Source organism: Procambarus clarkii, chromosome 10 (genome assembly GCF_040958095.1).
Source record: "Procambarus clarkii isolate CNS0578487 chromosome 10, FALCON_Pclarkii_2.0, whole genome shotgun sequence".
Lineage (NCBI taxonomy): Eukaryota > Metazoa > Arthropoda > Malacostraca > Decapoda > Cambaridae > Procambarus > Procambarus clarkii.
Genome location: NC_091159.1, coordinates 26,857,016 through 26,882,993, shown reverse-complemented (window position 1 = coordinate 26,882,993; position 25,978 = coordinate 26,857,016). Strand labels below are relative to the sequence as shown.

Here is a 25,978-nt window from a genome sequence, read left to right as displayed (position 1 = left end):
TGTGTCTGCCAGCCTTCACACCGCCGACGACGCGTTGGGGATTTTCACTTATCGGCTGAGTTGCCTTCTCCTGTCTTTATTCTCATTTCCCCAGAGTTATCCGTGAATTATTACACCCTCTTGATCGGCTGTCTGAGACCTCTGATACACTATGACTTGTATTTTATTGTGAGGTGTATGATTATTAATAATGAGATGGAGAATAAATATGTTATCACGTGGAGCGGAAAATAATAGTGAAGCTGAAGCGCATCATTCTTGAGGGTCCGCCCACTGGAGGAGCTCGGCCGCTGATTGGCGCGTCGCTCACTTGACGTTTCCTGAGCGCAAAGATCTGATTGGCTCTAGCTAAACTGTTGATTGTTTGATCGACTTGACATTAAGCTATAACAACAAAACAAAATCCGTATTCAAGTTGAAATAATAATTCCAGACTTCATGCATTTTTCCTCCAATATTAAAGCAAAAATACACGCTGGGGTTAAAATTACGAAGGTGTTTCTTAGCAGAGGAAGAAATATCAGGCTGTATCGTCCGGCGTCCAGCGATCGCCAGCAACTGCATCGTGGGCGGGGCGTCAGTGGCTCCGCCCCCAGCCAGCGACACCTCATAGTCTTGACTGTTCATCAGTTGGTCATCACTCTGTACAGCGGGTGGACACTTCAACCCGAGTTGTTGGCAGCTAATTAGTGGAATATGAGGTGTTGGTGATGTACCATTCTAGTAGCTGTGACTTGGCATCATACCCCTCAGTGTAGCGAAGGAGCTCATGTTGCCTGAGACCAATGGTCCTCCAGTAAACGAATAACTTGTATTTTTTGACTCGATACGCTTCTCTGCGCAGGTGCAATACGGGAAATTTGCCCCGGCATAAACAATCTACTTAGCGCGTGGGGTGGGGGGGAAAAGTCGACGACCAGCCGCTTGAAGGGTGAGGAGACCCATCAGCTCCTCATGTGTGAGAGAAGCTGACACCTGAGGCAAAAGCAGCGACCATTTGCCAAGCAGCACCCCGGACCAGCAGCAGCAGCAGCACGGCGCCCGTTCCATCTCCCGGGGGGCCACAGGGAACCTCGCGGGCGTGCTTCCTCCGTCAGTGATGCTTGCCGGAGGTCTCGAAGAAGCTATGTCTGGGTGCAAACCCCGTGCCACCGACTTCTCCATTGCGGCTATCATGTCCCGAGGCTCGGCGGCGGCAGCGGCAGCAGCGGCGGCGGCGGCGGCAGCGGCGTCTGGCCTGCGACACGCCACCTCCCCTGGCTTGCCGCCCCTAGGTGAGTCCCTAATTTCACCTTCTAACTCCTCGTCTCTACTAACTCCTCATCCCTAGGTGGGTCCCCATACACCCTGGCCTTAGGCGAGCTCAGCATCCTACATCTTAAGATGTAGGAAGAATATCAGATGTATATCTGAGCCCATACATCCTATCCCTAGGAGCCTAAACATCCCCTCTACTAGGTGAGTATCCCTAGGAGCCGCCCTTAATATTGCCTATTGCGTTCCCGACTTTGTCGCTCCTAGGTGAATATTAATCTTGTCGCCCCTAGGTGAATATTAATCTTGTCGCCCCTAGGTGAATATTAATCTTGCCGCCCCTAGGTGAATATTAATCTTGTCGCCCCTAGGTGAATATTAATCTTGTCGCCCCTAGGTGAATATTACTTTTGCCGCCCCTAGGTGAATATTAATCTTGTCGCCCCTAGGTGAATATTACTCTTGTCGCCCCTAGGTGACTATTACTCTTGTCGCCCCTAGGTGAATATTAATCTTGTCGCCCCTAGGTGAATATTACTCCTCCAGCCCCTAGGTGAATATTAATCTTGTCGCCCCTAGGTGAATATTAATCTTGTCGCCCCTAGGTGAATATTACTCTTGTTGCCTCTAGGTGAATATTAATCTTGTCGCCCCAAGGTGAATATTACTCCTCCAGCCGCAAGGTGAATATTACTCCTCCAGCCCCAAGGTGAATATTACTTCTCCAGCCCCAAGGTGAATATTACTCCTCCAGCCCCCTAGGTGAATATTACCTATGCCGTCGCCTAGGCTAGTCGAAGCCGCCCACCCTCCTCCTTCACTAATGAAGTTACAACTTTGACCGTATTGTGTAACCCCCTTCACACGTAGATATTTTTTAAGGGCTACTCTAAGGGTGAGAGGTTAGCGGGAGGGGGGGGGGTGAAGGAGGAGGTCAGTGACGGGGAGCCGAGAGTGCCACTAAGATTAAGTCGGGGAGGGTCAGTGCCAGTGCCGCCTCATAGTCCTACAGTTAATTAGGTCCCTTGGAGTGGTCCGGCTGAATGGGAGCTGTGGTTACCTTATTTCCCCTTGTTTGGTCGGTAAATATAAGTTCATCTTGTATTTTAGTTCCTTTCTTTAAGTGGAGTCTCACGTTTGGAGAGACTCCGTCTGGGAATGTATACATACGGGAGACTTTAGACAGGAGGGAAAGAAATCCCTGTGGTAAATAATATATTGATTGTGCTGTCCATTGATGTTTATTGATCCATTGGTGTTATGCCATTATTGTCAAGTTTGGGGTGCCTGTAGTGGTCTATATGTACCGGTCATAATTATGTCGAGCCTTATTTTGTCAACCTGTTTAAGGATCGCTGTGTGTTCCGTAGAGCGCTCTGCTTCAGGAACACTAGCATCATGTAAAGTCGTGATCCTGCTTAAAGGAACACAGTGTCACGTCAAGGCTTGCGTCTGATTAAGGAACGCTGTGTGTTACGTAGAGCGGCCCGGCTCTTTGAGACGTTCCGTGCCATGGTGACCGCTCCCTACACAAGGAGTGTTCCGTGTGTTCTATTGATCTAAAGAAGCCATTAGCAGACTGGCTGGGGTCGTGGTACCCAGCGCTGTTACACAGCCTATTGTGGCAAGCTGCTCTAGCTCCCACTTGACCGTCAGTACAGTAACTGCACATATAGAGACCTCTCTCACCTCTACATTACCGTCATAGTACACAAGAGAGACCTCACTGTCATTGTCACACAGTAGAAACCTTGTTGGACCTCATCACCGTCAGTACAGGAACTAAACATGACAGAGATCCCGCTCACCCGGCATGCCAATGATGTCAATATCGTTACTTAAAGGATTATTCAGATGTGACGGACAGATTCAAAACACAGATTTTATTCATATTTTGGGCCCAGTACATGAACGGATTACGGTAATTGATAACCTACTTTTCCTTTCGAAATCCATATTCAATGTTTAGATTGTAATTAGGAATGCTTACAAGGTGATAGGCCCAATTAGTCCTCCAGTGAACCTAGTACTTAATAAACAAATATCATTTGATCGGGTTTGATCAAGTTACAATCATTGTTAATTGCTGAAAACAAAATTGCAGAACGGTCCTATTACACAAGCTAAGTCGTGCTAAACTCTCGGTAAAGACCAAGTCCTCAGTCGGTACATAATACAAGAGACAAGCTAAAACTGTAGATACCAAGTCCTCAGTCGGTACACCAGAGACAAACATCGGAAATTGTTCCTCCGTAACACCCGCCTCCCGGAAATAATGAATTAGATCGGACCTTAATATTTCCTTTTGATACCAAATTTATGCGGCCGCGTACCGCCCATCGCCGCCGTGCAGACCTCCCGCCCACCGCGCGGTGGGTGGGCGGGCGCCCTGGCGGGGATTGGGCGGGTCACCGCCATTACATATCACTCACATTAACCGCTAGCCTGATGCGTTATGCCCTTCTTAAAATGTACACACACAGGAACTACAGACAACTATAATTTTTTTGTTTTTAATTTTCGAAATTGGGGCAGAGTGAATTCTGGTTTTGTTTCTCATGTGGACCTGGAAACATCGTACAATATTCCGAAGCTTGTTATCCCCACTACAAACTCACAAATGCATGGCTTGACAATCTACACTTGGGTCTGAGCAGGTCAGGGAGACCCTGGCAGCCCCATCAGAATATTTTGACGGGAGTTCCCCTGAGGGTAGGGAGGGAGGGATGTTGCCGAACTGAAGATGATGAAGATCTCTGCCGCTTTACATGTCTATTACCTCAGACCCGGCACTCTTGGGTCCCCGCGGCAACGACACAGGTAACAACCCCGCTCGTTTCAACTGCACCTGGTGTGTCGAGGGCTCGCTGCCTCGCTAATGTTGAATCTCTTAATGAGGACTTTGCTATTGCTGAAAGTCATAATAAAGGCCCTGGCTATTGTTACATCTCTTAATATAGACCTCCTTATTCTTGAGACGTTTGATGCGGATCTCGCTTTTCCAAAGATTCTTAATAATGACCTCGCTATTGTGGAGACATAAGAACCTCACTATTGCTGACATTTGTAATATAGGCCTCAATAGACCTCGCTACTGCTGAGACACTTATTATAAATCTATTCCCGAGACTCATAAGGCTTCCTTTGCTGCGCCTGCCTTATTAATTTCATCTCTAACTTTTGTCGCGTCGGGAATTCGAAGCTTCGATTCCCTTACAGTAGCCTTGAGCACCTCGGGCCTGCATTCTGCTGCGGTCGCTGCCAAAGAAGGAAGTCCTGTCTATCGCCAGCGGGCGGCAACCGTTGCCGGGAGGTTGGGCGGGATGGTTGGGTGTTGTCGGGGCGGGATGGCGCCCGAGGCCTGTGTACAGAATCTTGTCAAGTTGACTCAATTACAATTACCTACGGCGGACGCGGATTTGATTAGGCGGAAATTGTCTTAGTGTGATGTGTGGTGTGTGTGTGTGTGTGTGTGTGTGTGTGTGTGTGTGTGTGTGTGTGTGTGTGTGTGTGTGTGTGTGTGTGTGTGTGTGTGGGGTTGGGGGATGGGGGGCGGGCAGTGAGACAAGTTAGGGTATGAACAACACAACGTTCTTCATATCAAAGAAACATTCCCTGGGTGGCCAGTAGCCTCACTTAGTAAGCCGACACGATGCGAGGCTGTGTAACGTTATCAATGATGAATATTACGAACTTAAGAGCTAATGTTAAATTTAATGCAAATATTTTTAGTAATATAATAATTAATACTAACACTAATAGTAAGGAAAAAATCAATAGAAGCCGTGAGGATGATTCGGACCTCTGCACTGGGCTCGAACCCTAGGCATAGGTTCAATTACTGAATGTCTCCTGATTTCCTCATTGATACTTCACGTGAATTTAATTTCTTTGTGCACCAATTGTAATATTTACAACTTTCACAAATAATCATAATACAAAATTGCAGTCAATTGTAATAATATTCATTACTTTAATAATGCTAATAAAACTTATAATATTCATTATACTATTATTATAATAGTATATAATATTCATACCAATATTAATGACAATGTTATCAATAATAATAAACAAATAAAACTTAACGCCTCCAGGTAAATTAACCACGATAATAATATTAAAACTAACGATAATGATAATAATAATAATAATAAATCAAAATTTATAATTATATAAATTATTTTTAATTAGCAAATAGACAAACGTTAGGACTACCGATATATGCGAGTCTAGTGTGTGTGTATGTCTATGTGTGTGTGTGTGTGTGTGTGTGTGTGTGTGTGTGTGTGTGTGTGTGTGTGTGTGTGTGTGTGTGTGTGTGTGTGTGTGTGTGTGTGTACGGCAGTCCGGTAATTAAGCCGAGTCCCTGTAACACAGACCTCTTAGTGTCAGTTTCTGTTTGGCTAGCGGGGCGCCTTATCTGCTATACGGTCGTTCGAATGTGTTCGGATAAGGGCCGCCCTCCTCCCAACACACACACACACACACGCGCACAAACGTTGCTGCAGCTACGTGTTGAAACAGTTGGTTGATATGGTCGTGTATTAGAGATATCGCTGCTAATCTGGCTGCATTAAACACTCATTGGTCGATGCATTTTGTAACGTGCGTCTCTGGAGTTCCCATCCTGAGCTAACCAACATATTTATCAATAAACACAAGATGTAATGTTCTATTAAAACAGGAACACAGTATAATGATATCATACGTCTGTAATGCAGGGGTTTACAATATGTTTATAAAGCGCGTTAAAATCAACTGCTAATAAAACTCTTAATTTCTGTTAGCGCAGCCTTATCTAACCAACATTTATATGTGGAGTACCTACACACTCCTTGAATTGTCTTCCTACGTAGAGACTTGTGCATAACAGAATCACGTGTTTTTTGTGATATATAAATAAATAAAATTATATATATATATTAGTAATTTTTAAACCTAAATGGGGTACAATCTCTGGTGTAATTGTAGGGACCTATAGCCTCGGAGAAGCAAATAAAGCGTACTGAGAGAAGACCTTGGGGTATATATATATATATATATATATATATATATATATATATATATATATATATATATATATATATATATATATATATATATATATATATATATGTCGTACCTAGTAGCCAGAACGCACTTCTCAGCTTACTATGCAAGGCCCGATTTGCCTAATAAGCCAAGTTTTCATGAATTAATTTTTTTTTCGACTACCTAACGTACCTAACCTATAAATGTAGGTTAGGTTAGGTTAGGTAGGGTTTGTTAGGTTCGGTCATATATCTACGTTAATTTTAACTCCAATAAAAAAAATTGACCTCATACATAATGAAATGGGTAGCTTTATCATTTCATGAGAAAAAAATTAGAGAAAATATATTAATTCAGGAAAATTTGGCTTATTAGGCAAATCGGGCCTTGCATGGTATGCCGAGAAGTGCATTCTGGCTACTAGGTACGACATATATATATATATATATATATATATATATATATATATATATATATATATATATATATATATATATATATATATATATATATATATATACACATTATAAAGTTATTCATTACTTAACAATGAAGTAACAATACTTCCATAATTATGATTTTAATTTGTATTATTTAATATATTTGCGTTATTATTATTTTTTTACTTTTTTAGGTCTAAATGCAATTATTATTACTATTATAAAACTTTAAAATTATCATTTACTATTACAGAGTTCAACAAACGTTTGCATATCATGCATATTATAAAGCATTTAGTTGTTGTAAGCTAAAACTTATTTTTGCTTATATTTGTAAGCTAAAACTGCCATTCATCTAATTTACACCAACACGAGTAGTTGCACAGTGTTAGCCAACACCACCTTCCTCGTCTCCATCTTCAGTCTCTAAAGCTTGCCTAAGATTTTACTACCGGAGACTAAGGTATCTAATAGATATGAATTATTTCAAGTGTAATTTTGGGTTCTTATATCAGTATTATTACAGTAAATATGACAGTAACAATCATTTATTTCATTCCTATTAAAATACGTAAAATTATGGAACAGGATCGAGGATCAGGATCTGAATGACTAAACTTAAGAGAATTTAGTAATTGAAACATCGTGTTAATGAATGGGTAATTATATATATATATATATATATATATATATATATATATATATATATATATATATATATATATATATATATATATATATATATATACATATATATATATATATATATATATATATATATATATATATATATATATATATATATATATATATATATATATATATATATATATATTATACCCGGCGAAAAGCAGGGAAACTTTCGTATGGTTATCGGCATACTAAAGAGATTGTACATTAAGAATTTACTTTAGGTTTTTAATACATGCCGAGGCCTAAAGTATACTTGCCGGTAAAATGTTGAAATTGTCTTAATTGTCCTCCATGGGTTGATAGGTCTTAGACCCAACATCAAATCAATGCTATACAGATGCAAGTAAGGTACGTCTTGCAATGCAAAGTTAGTGTTACTCAAGACAATTGAGCCCAACTACATTAAGTGACGGACAGGAACTTCAGTGACACTGATAATGAAAGTGAAATTATAAATTACTTTAAATAATGTATATATATATATATATATATATATATATATATATATATATATATATATATATATATATATATGTGTCCTAATTATTAAAAACAAAATATTATTAATAATTAGTTATAATAATACAAATACTAATAATTAAAATAACTATGCAAATATCCAAAATACAATTAATTATTATGCATTTTAATTATAATTACTTTATTATTTTCGTTAATTATGTTGTATTTGTGATAATAAAATTAATCATTTCTGCAGCAATGTATTATTCGGTGTAGTTTTTTCTTAATTACTGTACCATCATTTGATTAAACTTTTTGGTCTATCATGAGAAACAGATGTTTTCGTCCCTCTCTGGTCTTCATAGCTTGCTAAGTTAGTGTGAATATAGTATACAGTATATATCTTTAGATAACTCTTCTGTAATCAATCCAACATAGCATTAGTCTTCTTAGTCCATATGGTTCATTTTATTGTAGTCGATATTATGATGGATTTAGAACAGTGAAATACATTATACTCTAGTATTGTGCTGGGCTTAGACTTACATCTGTCACCCAGGGGAGAGGTACTGAGGTCTGTCACCCACGGGAGAGGTACTGAGGTCTGTCACCCACGGGAGAGGTACTGAGGTCTATCACCCACGGGAGAGGTACTGAGGTCTGTCACCCACGGGAGAGGTACTGTAGTCTGTCACCCACGAGAGAGGTACTACAGTCTGTCACCCACGGGAGAGGTACTGAGGTCTGTCACCGACGGGAGAGGTACTGAGGTCTGTCACCCACGGGAAAGGTACTGAGGTCTGTCACCCACGGGAGAGGTACTACAGTCTGTCACCCACGGGAGAGGTACTGAGGTCTGTCACCGACGGGAGAGGTACTGAGGTCTGTCACCCACGGGAAAGGTACTGAGGTCTGTCACCCACGGGAGAGGTACTACAGTCTGTCACCCACGGGAGAGGTACTGAGGTCTGTCACCCACGGGAGGGGTACTGCAGTCTGTCACCCATGGGAAAGGTACTACAGTCTGTCACCCACGGGAGAGGTACTACAGTTTGTCACCCACGGGAGAGGTACTACAGTCTGTCACCCACGGGTGAGGTACTACAGTCTGTCACCCACGGGAGAGGTACTACAGTCTGTCACCCACGGGAGAGGTACTACAGTCTGTCACCCACGGGAGAGGTACTACAGTCTGTCACCCACGGGAGAGGTACTAACCTCACCATAATACCCTTCTGACTTACCAACTACCAAGTATTATCATAATCTTGAACTCTGTACACGGTTCCAGTAACTTTATAGGTGTTCAGTGGAGTTCTTCACGTACACAAAAATAAATATGATTGGTTGCTTGATGAAGATTATGCCGCCCAAGAGGTGGGCACGGGCATGAATAGTCCATAACAAAAAACCTGTTCGTCTTTATTATTCATCTTAATAAAGTATATTAGTTAATATACTTTATTTCTCCAGTCTTCAGTAATTTATGTTATTATGCGCATCGCTAACTTTCGTGAATCATATCGACTTATTTTTGTAATTTAATTTAATGAATTTAACTTATAGCGCTAGATTAAGTGATTAGTGCCCATCTATCAAAATTAAAATCGACTCGTCTGAATTACCTAAGCTTTATTTTTTCTTGCTACACGGAAACTCACCAAGAGGACGGAAAATATAATTTTTTATATAATACAATTCGCATCAAAGTCAATCGCCAAATTGTATTTCCAAGATAAATGTTACTTCAAATTGTGTTCTTTAGACAGCTGCCTCGTTAGACACAACGTACAAGAATATTCGTGGTTCGAGGTTAGGTAATTATCTGCGAAAGCGCTAAGTCCATACGGCTTTAAAGCACTGCAAGGGATATGTAGATAGACTAGGAACCAGCATAAAAGGACAACGATAGAGTACGGTTTCCAACACATGAACCAAATCGGGAATCTAACGCCGACCTTCAAAGAAATGAAACTGTCTAAGTACCAACAAGGCTTAGTGGATGGCTAGGCTACACAGAGAAATCACATTGTGATATATCAATGAACAAATCCGCAGGTGCCGTGATGAGGATTCGAAACTATGCGCTAGTTCGAATAGATTCGAACCTATGTGGTGGTTCGAATAGGTTCGAAATTATGCGCTGGTTCGAATAGATTCGAATCATGAACCTGTGGATTTGTTCATGGCTAGGGTCTTAGTGTGAGGAACCTGTTAACTCGTAAATACACTGTATTTCATAATTCTCAGGTTTTCATCTGTATGAGCCAAACACGTCTTAAAATGCTATACTGAAAACTTTCTCCGTCTTACATGTTATTCTGGTTTCTAATTTGTTTTCATTCTGAGTAAGGAAAACGTTTATGTAACTCGATATAAATTTTCTGATACCATATTCTGTATTAAACAGTTATATATACTTTATATATATATATATTTTGACCAGACCACACACTAGAAGGTGAAGGGACGACGACGTTTCGGTCCGTCCTGGACCATTCTCAAGTCGATCAAGACATCGACTTGAGAATGGTCCAGGACGGACCGAAACGACGTCGTCCCTTCACCTTCTAGTGTGTGGTCTGGTCAACTTACTTTAGCCACGTTATTGTGACTCATCGCCTGCATATTATATATATATATATATATATATATATATATATATATATATATATATATATATATATATATATATATATATATATATATATATATATATATATACACGCACGAGTGAACAGAATTTATACACGCACGAGTGAACAGAATTTATTAATAATTACAAGTATGTTATTGATTCATCACACAACTTTGGAAAAGAAAATCTGTTCAATTTCTCCATTTTTCTTCCTCAAGTTCAATCTCGTAAGTTAAGATAATTTTATCGATCAGAGGAATGTACCGTAAGTCAAGAACTGTTCGACTCCACATAAATAATTCTCCCGTTCATATTATAACTACATCATATGCGCTCAGATGAATAGTGTATTTGTTGCTGCAATATGAATGATGAACGATGTTTGTTGGAACGTTATTGATGCACTTTTCTAGCAGCTAGTTGAGTAAAATAGTTTGCCCGAAACGCTATGCGTGCTAGTTAGTGGCTTTACAAGAATGTAAAATAAACTTAATTTCTATGTTCTCTGTTAACCCTCCAATGTACCTTCTTGTATATAAATAAATAAATAAAATAAAAATAAAGGGTCACAGCTACCGTAGTTCTGGAGATATTATTTAAGCATGAAAACTGTTAACACTTCCTTGGTTTGCTTACTTGTATATACCTTTGTAATTAGGTAGGTGATATATACCCTAAGGTTCTAATGAAATTGGATATACGGAAAAGAACAAAGATTTAACTTTTATTATTTTTTTATTTTGGGGATACAATAGTACGATATTCCGTACATTCCATTTAGGGTAGCTATAGGTTCAACCACTTTTGGAGGATTGCTTGGGATATATGTACGCACAAGGGTGCGCATATATCCAGAGATATATGCGACGAGAAATGTGAGGGATATATGTGAACGAAGGATGCTATATACAGGCAGTGGTAGTGAACAATGAACTCCACATACATTCTAGTAAAGATTAGACATGCATCCGTTACTACATTCGTATACGAGTGGAAGACAGTAACTTTACCAACTTTACTACGAAAACCCACAGGCGCCCAGAGGAACACCACTGGTATCCAACAGGGTCTGTTAACCTCTCCTGGAGTATCCAGACTCAAGTAGACCTGGATACCCAGAATGGGTCTCTGGGACCTTCTCTTATTGTGGGTATTCGTAGTAGAGCTCTTGTCTTCCACTCCGGTGGTCGTGGGTTCCAGGCTCTGATGGGGCTAGTGAATGAAATGTTACTTCCATGTTTATTGAGGTTTGCAGTGTGTGTGTGTGTGTGTGTGTGTGTGTGTGTGTGTGTGTGTGTGTGTGTGTGTGTGTGTGTGTGTGTGTGTGTGTGTGTGTGTGTGTGTGTGTGTGCGCGAGCGCGCGCACGTGCGGAAAACCACATTTGAAGAATTAGAGAATGCTGAACGCGTTTTGGCTTAATTTGCCTTCATCAGAGCAGATAGAGAGCAGGACACTATATCTTGCTCTGATGAAGGCGAATCTAACTTTCAGTGTCTTCCATTTCTTCACTGAGAAAAATCTGTCGTTTGCCAATCGTTTCCCAATCATTTTAAACCTGTCGTCGAGAGCTACTTTTCATTGGTCAGTATTCCAAATTATTATGATCACGATCATAATACCCTTGAAACAGTATGCGTGTATTTGTACGAAGTCCAACCGTATTCCGTGGCCACTTGTAGCAAGTCCCACCGTATATTCTTGGCCGTGTTTGACCAAAGCAAATCCAGCGCTCATAAATGAGTGCCAGAAGCTGTACTTCGCAGCTTAGTTACCAAATCAGCTTCAACCCCCCCTCTCAACCCCCGGCCCCCCCCCCTTTCAACCCCCCCGCCCCCCCCCCTCTCAACCCTCCGCCCCCCCCCTCTCAACCCCCCGCCCCCCCAATCAACCCCCCGCCCCCTCCTCTAACTCCTCTCCAATTCGTCAATGTCTTTCCGCAAATTTGACTACATACATATACAAATTACATACGCATGCATGTATGATTCCAGAACAGCATACACCCATGAATTACGGCGAGGATGACTCTTTCAAATCGAATCCATCTTCCCCCCCCCCCATCCCCCACCCTCAAAATGTCACTTCAATATTATTTCGGCTACAGTACACTGATTACTTGGCTTCAGAGTATTACCTCTACAGGTTCTCAGTTCTCCTCTGTTGTATATATATATATATACTTTCGTTGTCACTCATGTCATCCATCGGAACGTTTGTATCGTATCTTGCGTCATGTATTATTGTGTATGTTTGTCTTTCGTCATGCCATTGCGTATTTTTCCTTTTGTTGTGTCAGTGATGTCATCCAAATATGTACATTTACAATCATTTACATGTACATCCCACGATCGATTTGATAATGGTCCAGGACGGACCGAAACGTCGTCGTTTCTTCAGTCTAGTGCGTGGTTTGGTCAACATGTACATTTACATTAAAGAACAACCTTTTATCGTACAGAACAGCCCGTTATCGTACAGAACAACCTGTTATCGTACATAACAACCTGTTATCTCACAGAACAGACTGTTATCGGACAAAACAATCAGTCACCGATGTCAGTACGATGTCACCTCTGCCAAACTCACCTCCCCTACAGAGCAGGAGAGATTGCTGAAATAGAGAGAATACAGAGAACATATACGACACGAATAGACGCGATAAAGCACCTAAACTATTAGCATCGTCTCAGACCTCTCAAAATGAAATATATGGAAAGTAGACGAGAAAGTTATCAAATAATACATATATGGAAGATACTGGAGGGCCAGGTGTCAAATTGGCACCGTAAAATAACAATATACTGGAGTGAACGATATGGAAGGAAATACAGCCTAGTGTCAGTGAAGAGTAGAGGTGCCATAGACACAATCAGAGAACACCGAATGAACATCAGAGATCCACGGTTGTTCAATATCCTCCCAGTATTTATAAGAAATATTGCCGAAAAAAAAGGAATTTTTCAAGAAAAAGCTGGCCAGTTTTTTACAAGAAATGCCGGACCAACCAGGCTGTAGTTGATATATGGGCCTGCGGGCCACTCCAGCCATCAGTCTGTTGGACCAAGCTCTCTCAAGTCAAGCCTGATTCCGGGCCGGGCTTGGGGGGAGTAGAAGACCTCCCAGAACCCCCTACGGGTAAAATCCAGGTAATCCAGAATAATATGTCACCTATGTCAGAACACCCTATTAAGGAACATCCTCTTATCCAACAGCTCTTTTCAATGTCAGTAAAGTAAAACAAGAACAGAAAAGGTCTTAAGACTGAACCTTGCGGCACACCGCTTGTTGCGCTCAGCTATTATAACGCATTTCCGTTAATAGTTGCTCACTGTGTACCTCAAGATAACCACTAGTTCATTGATCTTGGTACATGTCCGTCAATATCATGTGTCTTAGTTATTAAAACTAGACTTTTACTGAAGAGACTCATCCAATATGGGTTGACAATCAAGGAGTATCACGTCTACCGCCTTGCGTCCCTCGCAATGGTTACAAGTTTCATAAAGGAAACCATGTTGCCAAAGATATATGTACACTAAGAGATGTGTACTACGGTTTTCGGTGTGTGTATATATATATATATATATATATATATATATATATATATATATATATATATATATATATATATATATATATATATATATATATATATATATATATTAGTATATTTTGGTAGCAGTCTTTCCTGTAGACATATATTATTAAATATGACCGAAAAAGTAAGATTAATAATTCTAACACGAATTTTCTCAATCTTTCGTACATTACGCTTCACTGTTGGAGGTAAATCAAAAATCACTTCTCCAAAATTCATTTTTATTTCTAGTCTGACGCGACACGGGCGCGTTTCGTAAAACTTATTACATTTTCAAAGACTTCACAAATACACAACTGATTAGAACGTATCTCTGATTTTATATCTACATTTGAGTGAGGTGGGAAGGGTGATGTGGCATTAACACAAGACAGAACAGGAGGGGATATTAATAGGGTATTAAAAGTATCAACACAAGACAGAACAGAAACAATGGGTATTGAATAGAAGTGTTTGTAGAAAGCCTATTGGTCCATATTTCTTGATGCTTCTATATTGGAGCGGAGTCTTGAGGTGGGTAGAATATAGTTGTGCAATAATTGGCTGTTGATTGCTGGTGTTGACTTCTTGATGTGTAGTGCCTCGCAAACGTCAAGTAAACAACACAGAAATCATCGATAGATACAGCGATAGCAGGCGGCTTGACGTTTGCGAGGCACTACACATCAAGAAGTCAACACCATATATATATATATATATATATATATATATATATATATATATATATATATATATATATATATATATATATATATATATATATATATAATAAGTTTACTTTAGTCTTGGACTATGTTCAAGACTGAAGTAAACTTGCTGGTTGGTCAGTAAGTTATTGTGATGCCTTAATAACCGTCCGGAAGTTGATAGCCCTTAAGCCTCACACCAAACCAAACCATTTAGGGATATTTAATTAGTTGAATACCTTTGGAATGCTGAGTACCCTAATTGATCTCTTATGATTCCACGAGTTTATTGACTACCAAGATTAAGATAATTGATAAAATGATGTGGGTTAGGTTATTTGTTTGTAGCCATGATTGTGACGTATTCTCTGCGTAAGCTAATTAGTTGATTTCCTTTACTGACTTCTTTGTAACTCGTGTCCTGCATCTCCCGGACCAGTCTGGAGGCACAGTGTCTTCTGCTTCGTTAAATGCTCAAGAGAGTGAGGTTCTATGCTTGCCGTTCACGTAGTTCAAAATGTGTGTACTCGCCTAATTGTATTCACCTAGTTCGAGCTTGCTGGGGTCGAGCTTCGGTTTTTTTCCCCTGCTCCTCTCAACAGTCAGTCAACTGATGTACAGGTTCCTGAGCTTACTGGGCTCTCTCATATTTACATTTAAAACTGCATATGGAGTCTGCCTCCATTATATCACGTCCTAGTGTATTCCACTAAAACGATTCTTGCTAATGGCTCTGTGGATCATTTGGGTACTCAGTTTCTACACATGTTCCCTTGGCCTTGTACCACTTATGCTAGTCATTGTCTACCTTGTCAATTCCCCTGAAAATTTCGTATGTGGTAATTATGTCTCTCCTAACGTTTATGTCTTCCAGCGACGTGAGGTTCAATTTATGTAGTCTCCACGTAACTCATACCTCATAGTTCTGGAACAATCTGGTGGTATACCTATGAACCTTATCCAACTTCATCTTGTGCTTGATCAGATATGGATTCCACGCTGGGGCCGCATACTCTAGGACTGGTCTGACATATGTGATATTCGAGGTTCTGAATGATTCCTTAAACAAAAGGGCAGTTCTGTTAGCCAGCCTCGCATATGCCGCTGATCTGTGTGTGTGTGTGTGTGTGTGTGTGTGTGTGTGTGTGTGTGTGTGTGTGTGTGTGTGTGTGTGTGTGTGTGTGTGTGTGTGTGGTGTGTGTGTGTGAGCGCGCGTGCTAGCGTGCGTGCTCTCGCTCACTAGACAACGGGCCCAATAATTCCTACAGTAATCTGACATCGAAGGTTAATGAAATCCTGATTATGTCTCTGCATAATTCATTACCCAGCGGTTAGCACCGGGCCCTGCCTCATATGCTACTACCACTACTGCTACTACCACTGCTACTACCCTACACCTACCACTGCTACTACCCTACACCTACACTGCTACTACCACTACAACTACCACTACAAACGCACATACTATTGATTCAAACCTGAATTGATATTTTTTTTTTTTGTCAGCCAACCCCCAATTTAGACGAAGTAAAAAGCAAACCATTTAAAAACATGAAACTTTGAACATTTTTATGTTCTTACAGCTGATATTTAAGAGAAAAAATACGTATCTTAACGTATTAGTAAAAAATACGTATGTATTAATTTGCTTTGGAGCAGTGGCACTAGATGTCCGGATACTGTATTATCATGAATGGTAATTTATTTTTGATAATAATAATATTATTATTAATAACAGGGAACAATCAGGAGTATATCAAAAGATACCAACGATGTCGCAGGAAGAATATGGGGCGATTTTCACCATACATGAACCTTTGTTTACCATACGTGAACCTTTGTTTACCATACATGAACCTTTGTTTACCATACGTGAACCTTTGTTTACCATACGTGAACCTTTGTTTACCATACGTGAACCTTTGTTTACCATACGTGAACCTTTGTTTACCATACATGAACCTTTGTTTACCATACATGAACCTTTGTTTACCATACGTGAACCTTTGTTTACCATACATGAACCTTTGTTTACCATACGTGAACCTTTGTTTACCATACGTGAACCTTTGTTTACCATACATGAACCTTTGTTTACCATACGTGAACCTTTGTTTACCATACATGAACCTTTGTTTACCATACGTGAACCTTTGTTTACCATACGTGAACCTTTGTTTACCATACATGAACCTTTGTTTACCATACGTGAACCTTTGTTTACCATACGTGAACCTTTGTTTACCATACGTGAACCTTTGTTTACCATACGTGAACCAGTTTTTGCGTATGGTATATCCTCTTACTTGGAGTTGGTCCCGAGACCCGGTAACCTAAGAGGGTTATTTAGGCTGTGACTCTGGCTTACTATCCGGTGATTGTCAATCAAGATTTATGATATCTCCCGTCAACATATAAAAAGAGCAATACATTTACGAAAACATTAAATTTTCATATGTATATGAGAGAGAGAGAAAGAGAGAGAGAGAGAGAGAGAGAGAGAGAGAGAGAGAGAGAGAGAGAAAGAGAGAGAGAGAGAGAGAGAGAGAGAGAGAGAGAGAGAGAGAGAGAGAGAGAAAGAGAGAGAGAGAGAGAGAGAGAGAAAGAGAGAGAAAGAGAGAGAGAGAGAGAGAGAGAGAGAGAGAGAGAGAGAGAGAGAAAGAGAGAGAGAGAGAGAGAGAGAGAGAGAGAGAGAGAGAGAGAGAGAGAGAGAGAGAGAGAGAGAGAGAGAGAGAGAGAGAGAGAGAGAAAGAGAGAGAGAGAGAGAGAGAGAGAGAGAGAGAGAGAGAGAGAGAGAGAGAGAGAGAGAGAGAGAGAGACAGAGAGAGAGAGAGAGAAACATTAATTCCAGTTGCGTTAAAGATGGTCTAGATTATTGGGTTAATACCTAATATCCAATGGAAGGTTATTAAGGCAACAACAACAGATTACCGACTAACCAACAAGTTTACTTCAATTCTGAACACATCACAAAACTTATGTAAATTCTCGATGTATTTTGATTTGTATTTAATAATCAAAACGAAGGTAGAAGCTCTTGTTTAATACCACGCCGGCAAGTACCTATATAAGTCGCTGCGCTGCGGACTTCCCGGTAACGCAAAGCATGAGCCCCGAGGGGTAACTTAGGATTAACATTTTCATTCGTAAACGTTTGTGATCTTAAAATAAACATAATCTACAAAACACAAGTACGATATACTTTCCATTTACAGATATTAGTAATAATAATAATACTAATATTAAGTAAGGAATCCTTATAGTTGTGCAACGTTTAAATATTCAGTGCTAGCACTCGTGAAGACGACAGCAGACATACAAGTGGCTAGTAACAGGTATTGTACTTGTACTGTTGACATTAATGAGGATGTTGTATGAAAGATGATACATTGGCTACAACTACCAATTTACAGCGACATCTGTTGCGTATGCTAAATCCTGGTATCAATATAAATAAGGTTCGACTGACTCGGCTAATGATGTAATACTAATGTTATTTTGTAATGTTCAGTGATGTTTAAATTCCTTTTTTTTGAAGAATTCTCGCAAAATCTTATATATATATATATATATATATATATATATATATATATATATATATATATATATATATATATATATATATATATATATATATATATATATATATATAGCATAATCAGACGTATACTTATTATTTACTTAAGATATATAATAAAATTATTACGAACTGAAAATCTGAATTATGTGTTTTTATTTAATGAAATTCATAAAGTAAACTTATTAACATAAGTTTTTAAGCCTATTACAAATGTGTAATCCCTGTAAATTGTAAACAATTAAACATATCACTAAATTAATGGTATATCCAATAAGTAATTATCAAAGGAAGGCGCCAAGCCTGAAAAATGTAGCAGGTATAACCAATAAACAATAACACAAGATAATTATAAAATTATTTGCATGTATATGACGATATATATATATATATATATATATATATATATATATATATATATATATATATATATATATATATATTATAACTACAAATAAAACTCAAGCTTGGCTTTTAAACCCAAAGGTTTACTAACGCAAAAGGAAAGCAAATTAACAAATGTATTATTTTCCCTTGAAAATCTTGTTAGTAATAATATCGGCACTGAGGTTAGATCGCGGCAATCGTAAGACAACGATGATGATAAATAACACAGGATTAATGTATTGGATCAGAGATGATCACTTGAACAGTAACGGAATTGGCATCCCCCAGCTACACACCTTACCCCTGCACCACGACTTGCTACAAATTGTGATTTCCTTGTGTGTACTGAATTATTCTCGTGACAAATAAAAAGTTACATGAATTTACAGTTCAGCAAATACAATAATTAATGTCATTTTAATAATTATTCTTACTTCAACAAAAATATAGTAATCAATGTCACTAAAAAAATTGCAATTGTCAGAGTCACTTCAACATGTACAAGAATTAGTCATTTAAAAAGTGCAATAGTCACTTTTAGTCACTAGTTAATAAAAATTGTAACATACTCCATTTTAAATAATCAAGAATTTTCCAACTAAATTGTTAGGTCCAATGACACAGGATGGAATTCAATCAATTTAGTGTTGGACTTAAGGCCTATCAACCTATAGGAGGTTATTAAGGCAACCACAACAACATCTTACTGACCAACCAACAATTATACTTTAGTATAATTATTATACTATATAATATATAATATATATAATAATTATACATAGTCCAGGACTAAAGTGAACTCTCGGTGTATATACGCCGAGAAGCGGGTTCCACCTGTGTACATATCCCCTGTGTTCATCACTTCCAAATATACTTGTACTGCTACGAATAACTAAACAAAGTATATTGCAAGTACTTCTTGCAACAACCAAAGTATGGAACGCAAGCGACGTGCAAAAATAATGTCAATTAAAATATTATTTTTACTATTATTTTATGTTACTATTATGTGTATTCACCTAGTTGTATTCATAATGCTTGCGAGGGTCGAGCTCTACTCTTTCGGCCCGCCTCTCTACTGTCAATCAACTGTTACTAGCTACTAATTTTTCCACACACACACACACACACACACACACACACACACACACACACACACACACACACACACACACACACACACACACACACACACACACACACATACACACAGGAAGCAGTCCGTGACAGCTGTCTAACTTCCAGGTATCTATTTACTGCTAGGTAACAGGAGTATCAGGGTGAAAGAAAATCTCCCCATTTTAATTCTGTCATTACCGAGGATCGAACCCAGACCCTAGGATTACAAGTCCAGAGCGCTGTCTACTCGGCTATCAGGCCCCTATAGCCTGTGTTATTATAGCCCGTATGTGTTATTAATAATATTTTTAACGCTGTTTAATATTAATTTATAATGAATATATATCCCGACGGTTAATATTTGTTATTTTATTAGTTTCATTAATATTTGTCATAGTAAACTCTTCCTAATCCAGCCAAAGGATATAAACAAATTATTAAGAACCGATTTCATACGGAGATGGTGATAGCCGGGTGTGTCCGGCCAGCAGTTCCCGCTATTTGAAACACATCAAGTTCTCGGGCTCACCATAGCCCGTGCTGCTTGGAACTTTTTGTTCCAAGTAGCGAATCTTAAACAAGAACAACAACAGGATCAAGTTTTAAGGTGATTTTTCCCTAACTAAAACACATCCACTTGGGCTGGACGGTAGAGCAATGGTCTCGCTTTATGCAGGTCAGCGTTCAATCCCCGACCGTCCAAGTGGTTGGGCACCATTCCTTATCCCCCACCCCCCCCCGTCCCATCCCATCCCATCTCAACTCCTTATCCTAATCCCTTCCCAGTGCTATATAGTCGTAATGGCTTGGCGCTTTTCCCTGATAATTCCCTTCCCTTCCCTAACAAGAAGCGTACGAACTGTTCCAATCGAGGCCAAAGCTTATTAGTTATAATATATTAGTTAAAGGCAGCGTCAATATTACGGTGCTATTAATTTTACTTTTACCACTGTATTTATTTTTCCTTAATATAATCCGCAGCGTCAAAATGGAGGAAGGTGGGGGAGGGTGGGCCTTTAAGTAGAGGAATGACAAATACCATGTTTACGGGCTCGCCATAGCCCGTGCTACATGGACACTTCGTTCTGAGTAGTAAAATATAAAACAACAAACAACAACAACGACAAATACCGACATCCCCAGTTTGGGTTTAAACGTCAAAATTGCGGTGCATTAATTAAGTAGGAAAGACATCGCCATATACCGACCTCCAAATTTGGAATGTGATAGTTTCTGGAGATTCCAAACAGCTATAATTATTATAGTGGTCGTCATCCTGTCACAAATATCAACGACAAGATTCACGAAGCAGTTACGCAAGTACTTTCGAACGTGTACATCTTTCCTCAATATTTGACGGCTTTGGTTACATTTATTAAACAGTTTACAAGCATGAAAACTTCCCAATCAACTGTTGTTATTGTTATAAACAGCCTCCTGGTACTTCGGAGCTCATAACTGTTTAATAATGGTAAACAAAGCCGCCAAAGATTGATAAAAGTTGGACAGGTTCGCAAGTGCTTGCGTAACTGCTTCGTAAATCTGGCCACAGCTTTCTACTGGTTAAGGCGCTGTACGTGCATAGATACAGGATTATGCTTATACTGTCATTAGTGTGACATGAATATGCTTATACTGTCATTAGTGTGACATGATTATGCTGCATTGACAAAAATGCGAAACGATTATGCCTACAATGGCAATAATACAGCTGGATTATGCTTACAATAACAATAATACAGCTGAATTATGCCTACAATGGCAATAATACAGCTGAACTATGCTTACAATGACAATAATACAGCTGAATTATGCCTACAATGGCAATAATACAGCTGGAGTATGCCTACAATGGCAATAATACAGCTGGATTATCCCTACAATGACAATAATACAGCTGAATTATCCCTACAATGACAATAATACAACAGATTTATGCGTACAATAATACAACTTTATTAAACAAAGGCTTTTGTTGAAAGATCGTAAACATTCGAACACGATTTTCTGTTTTCATCGTACGCCAAATTTTCACTGGCAAGTGTTCGTGCACAAGTGTTCGGAGGCAATGGCTTGGCGGGTGGTTATATATATATATGTAATATGAAATACTTTTATTTATGTGCAGCTGAAATACACAGGTGTCTTGTAGCACTTACGGGTACCCTCTGATTACAGTGTGGGGGTGCACTCTGATCACAGAGTGTGGTGCACTCTGATTACAGTGTGGGGGTGCACTCTGATCACAGAGTGTGGTGCACTCTGATTACAGTGTGGGGGTGCACTCTGATCACAGAGTGTGGTGCACTCTGATTACAGTGTGGGGGTGCACTCTGATCAGTGTGTGGTGCACTCTGATTACAGTGTGGGGGTGCACTCTGATTACAGTGTGGGGTGCACTCTGATTACAGTGTGTGGTGCACTCTGATCACAGTGTGTGGTGCACTCTGATTACAGTGTGGGGTGCACTCTGATCACAGTGTGTGGTGCACTCTGATCACAGTGTGTGGTGCACTCTGATCACAGTGTGGGGTGCACTCTGATCACAGTGTGTGGTGCACTCTGATCACAGAGTGTGGTGCACTCTGATTACAGTGTGGGGTGCACTCTGATTACAGTGTGTGGTGCACTCTGATCACAGAGTGTGGTGCACTCTGATTACAGTGTGGGGTGCACTCTGATTACAGTGTGGGGTGCACTCTGATTACAGTGTGTGGTGCACTCTGATTACAGTGTGGGGTGCACTCTGATCACAGTGTGTGGTGCACTCTCATTACAGTGTGTGGTGCACTCTGATCACAGTGTGGGGTGCACTCTGATTACAGTGTGGGGTGCACTCTGATTACAGTGTGGGGTGCACTCTGATTACAGTGTGGGGTGCACTCTGATCACAGTGTGGGGTGCACTCTGATCACAGTGTGGGGGTGCACTCTGATTACAGTGTGTGGTGCACTCTGATCACAGAGTGTGGTGCACTCTGATTACAGTGTGTGGTGCACTCTGATTACAGTGTGGGGGTGCACTCTGATCACAGAGTGTGGTGCACTCTGATTACAGTGTGGGGGTGCACTCTGATCACAGTGTGTGGTGCACTCTGATCACAGTGTGTGGTGCACTCTGATCACAGAGTGTGGTGCACTCTGATTACAGTGTGGGGGTGCACTCTGATCACAGTGTGGGGTGCACTCTGATCACACTGTGTAGTTCACTCTGATAGGCACTCGCTGATCACAGACTATAGCCTGTGTTGAACGCTTATATTTATTAGTAATAAAAAAACAGAACATTAATAAATTTCTGTACATTATTTACATAACAGATTAACACATAATCGGTATAATTACATACTGTTTAATCTAGATTTAAATATAGATTTATAACAGGGGAAATAGGCAAATATGATCATTAAATCTGAAAAGGACTCCTAGTAAACAGGAATGACTCTGAAACATTTCCAAAAAGAGACATAATCGGTGAAGCTTCAAAGGCAGAAAATTGGTACTTGCGCGGAAGAAACCAACAAACTATTCAAACCAAATTGGTAGTTGAATTGATTGAAAAATTCATAGAAATTGTAACACTCTAATGTGACCTATGGGGCTCGTCTTTGTTACAGAGTTTAAACAAAGTGAAGAACAAGTCAACACGGCGCCGACCGAAGCCTAGCATAGTGGTATAGTTACCCAGCCTAGCGACCTTCTTCCACTGGTCGCCTGGGTAAGTTAGCCGCCCAAACCAGGCATATAAGACCGTCTCTACGTCAGACTTTCCACACACACACACACACTCTCTCTTTTAACATCTCCCGGGGTTTATGCATGACGGTCTACCTGTATAAAACAAAAGCCGGGTATAAACCGCTGGACCACCATAAACCACGCGAGGTGCGAAGTGCCTGCGAGGATGTGTCGCTTGTAAGTTGGAGCATGAGGTTCATGGAGTACAAGGAGGTTCATGGAGTACAAGGAGGTTCATGGAGTACAAGGAGGTTCATGGAGTACAAGGAGGTTCATGGAGTACATAAGGAGGAGCGTGAGGAGGTTGTAGTTAGAGTTGCGGCTATGAGGTGGTGTTGCGGCCAACAGGTGGTGTTGCGGCCAACAGGTGGTGTTGCGGCCAACAGGTGGTGTTGCGGCCAACAGGTGGTGTTGCGGCCAACAGGTGGTGTTGCGGCCAACAGGTGGTGTTGCGGCCAACAGGTGGTGTTGCGGCCAACAGGTGGTGTTGCGGCCAACAGGTGGTGTTGCGGCCAACAGGTGGTGTTGCAGCCAACAGGTGGTGTTGCGGCCAACAGGTGGTGTTGCGGCCAACAGGTGGTGTTGCGGCCAACAGGTGGTGTTGCGGCCAACAGGTGGTGTTGCAGCCAACAGGTGGTGTTGCGGCCAACAGGTGGTGTTGCGGCCAACAGGTGGTGTTGCGGCCAACAGGTGGTGTTGCGGCCAACAGGTGGTGTTGCGGCCAACAGGTGGTGTTGCGGCCAACAGGTGGTGTTGCAGCCAACAGGTGGTGTTGCAGCTAACAGGTGGTGTTGCGGCCAACAGGTGGTGTTGCGGCCAACAGGTGGTGTTGCAGCCAACAGGTGGTGTTGCGGCCAACAGGTGGTGTTGCGGCCAACAGGTGGTGTTGCGGCCAACAGGTGGTGTTGCAGCCAACAGGTGGTGTTGCAGCCAACAGGTGGTGTTGCAGCCAACAGGTGGTGTTGCAGCCAACAGGTGGTGTTGCGGCCAACAGGTGGTGTTGCGGCCAACAGGTGGTGTTGCGGCTAACAGGTGGTGTTGCAGCTAACAGGTGGTGTTGCAGCTAACAGGTGGGGCTTTGTTGACACGAGTGGCTGCGAACCTGGCCCAGGTGTGTCTTGTGGTCTCAACTGTCAGTTGAGAGATACCCCCGACGTTGATTATGCCTAAGTGCTCTACCTGACTCCTTTTAAGAAGTCTCTTGTGGTAGGTACTTAATGTCTAAGTGTCTTGTATCACACACTAAACACACAGGCAACGGGTAACAGGTAAGGTGATCCTTTGGCTAAGGGAGTACCTAACCAACAGAAAACAGTTACTGTGAGGCGTGAGACCTCAGAATCGCAAGATGTCATCAGTGGATTCTCACAGGGTTACGTACTCGGACCTATCTTGTTTCTGATATACGTAAATGATCTTCCAGAGTGTATTCCTCTCAATGTTTACCGATGATGACAAAATTATGAGGAAGATAATTATGAAGAAGACAAACTGAAGGAATGGTCCAACAAATGGCTACTAGTTTAACTCAAGTGCAATGGAAATAGGTGTAGGAAGCACGAGGCCAGATACAAGGTACCATTTGGGAGACGAAATCCTTCAAGAATCGGGAAGAAAGATCTTGGGTTGATATCACGCTAGACCTGTCTTTTGAAGCACGTATCAAGAGGGTATTATCAGCGGCAAATGCCAGGTTGGCCAACAGAAGAACGGGCTTTAGATACGTGTGTAATGAGTTATTCAGGACCTTGCATACCACATATGTCAGACCAAGTCCTGGAGTATGCAACTCTGATAGGAGTCCGTATGTAGTTAAACACAAGACGAAATTAGAGAAAGTTCCGAGGAATGCCACCAGAGTAATACCCGAGCTGAGAGGTATGAGCTACGAGAAATAACCACCGAAATTAAACCTCATGTCAATAAAAGACAGAAGAATTTGGGGAGGCATAATTACCATCTACGAAATTCTCATGGGAATTGACAGGGGAAGATAAGACTAACTATTTAGCACGAGTGGTACACAAACAAGGGGGACACTGGTGGCAACTTAGAACCCAAGTGAGCTACAGACACAAGGATTTTTTTTCAGTGTCAGTAGTTAACAAATAGCAGTGATGTGGTGAAGGTAGATTCCATACACAGTTTCTAATGTAGACATGATAGAGAGCCCAATAGGCTCAGAAAGCTGTACTTCCAGTTGATTAGTGGTTGGGAGGTGGGGCCAAAGAGCCGAAGCTCAACTCCCACAAATACAACTAGACGAATACACACTGTGTGCGTGTGCCGACAGCCAGAACGACCCACGAACGAGGGTTTAGGACTACTCTACTTGTAGTTACCTAACAGTAA

General features: G+C 40.7%; 1 protein-coding gene across 1 annotated transcript in view; it reads left to right on the top strand.

The window, feature by feature from the left end:
- The first annotated feature begins 643 nt into the window (after window positions 1-643).
- LOC123752326 (T-box transcription factor TBX20-like) overlaps window positions 644-25,978 on the top strand; it is a 142,830-nt gene continuing 117,495 nt past the window's right edge. Inside the window, exon 1 of the mRNA XM_069321776.1 lies at window positions 644-1,274. Within this exon, the coding sequence (XP_069177877.1) occupies window positions 1,100-1,274 (175 nt within the window). The 5' untranslated portion in view covers window positions 644-1,099. The remainder of the gene's footprint in view (window positions 1,275-25,978) is intronic.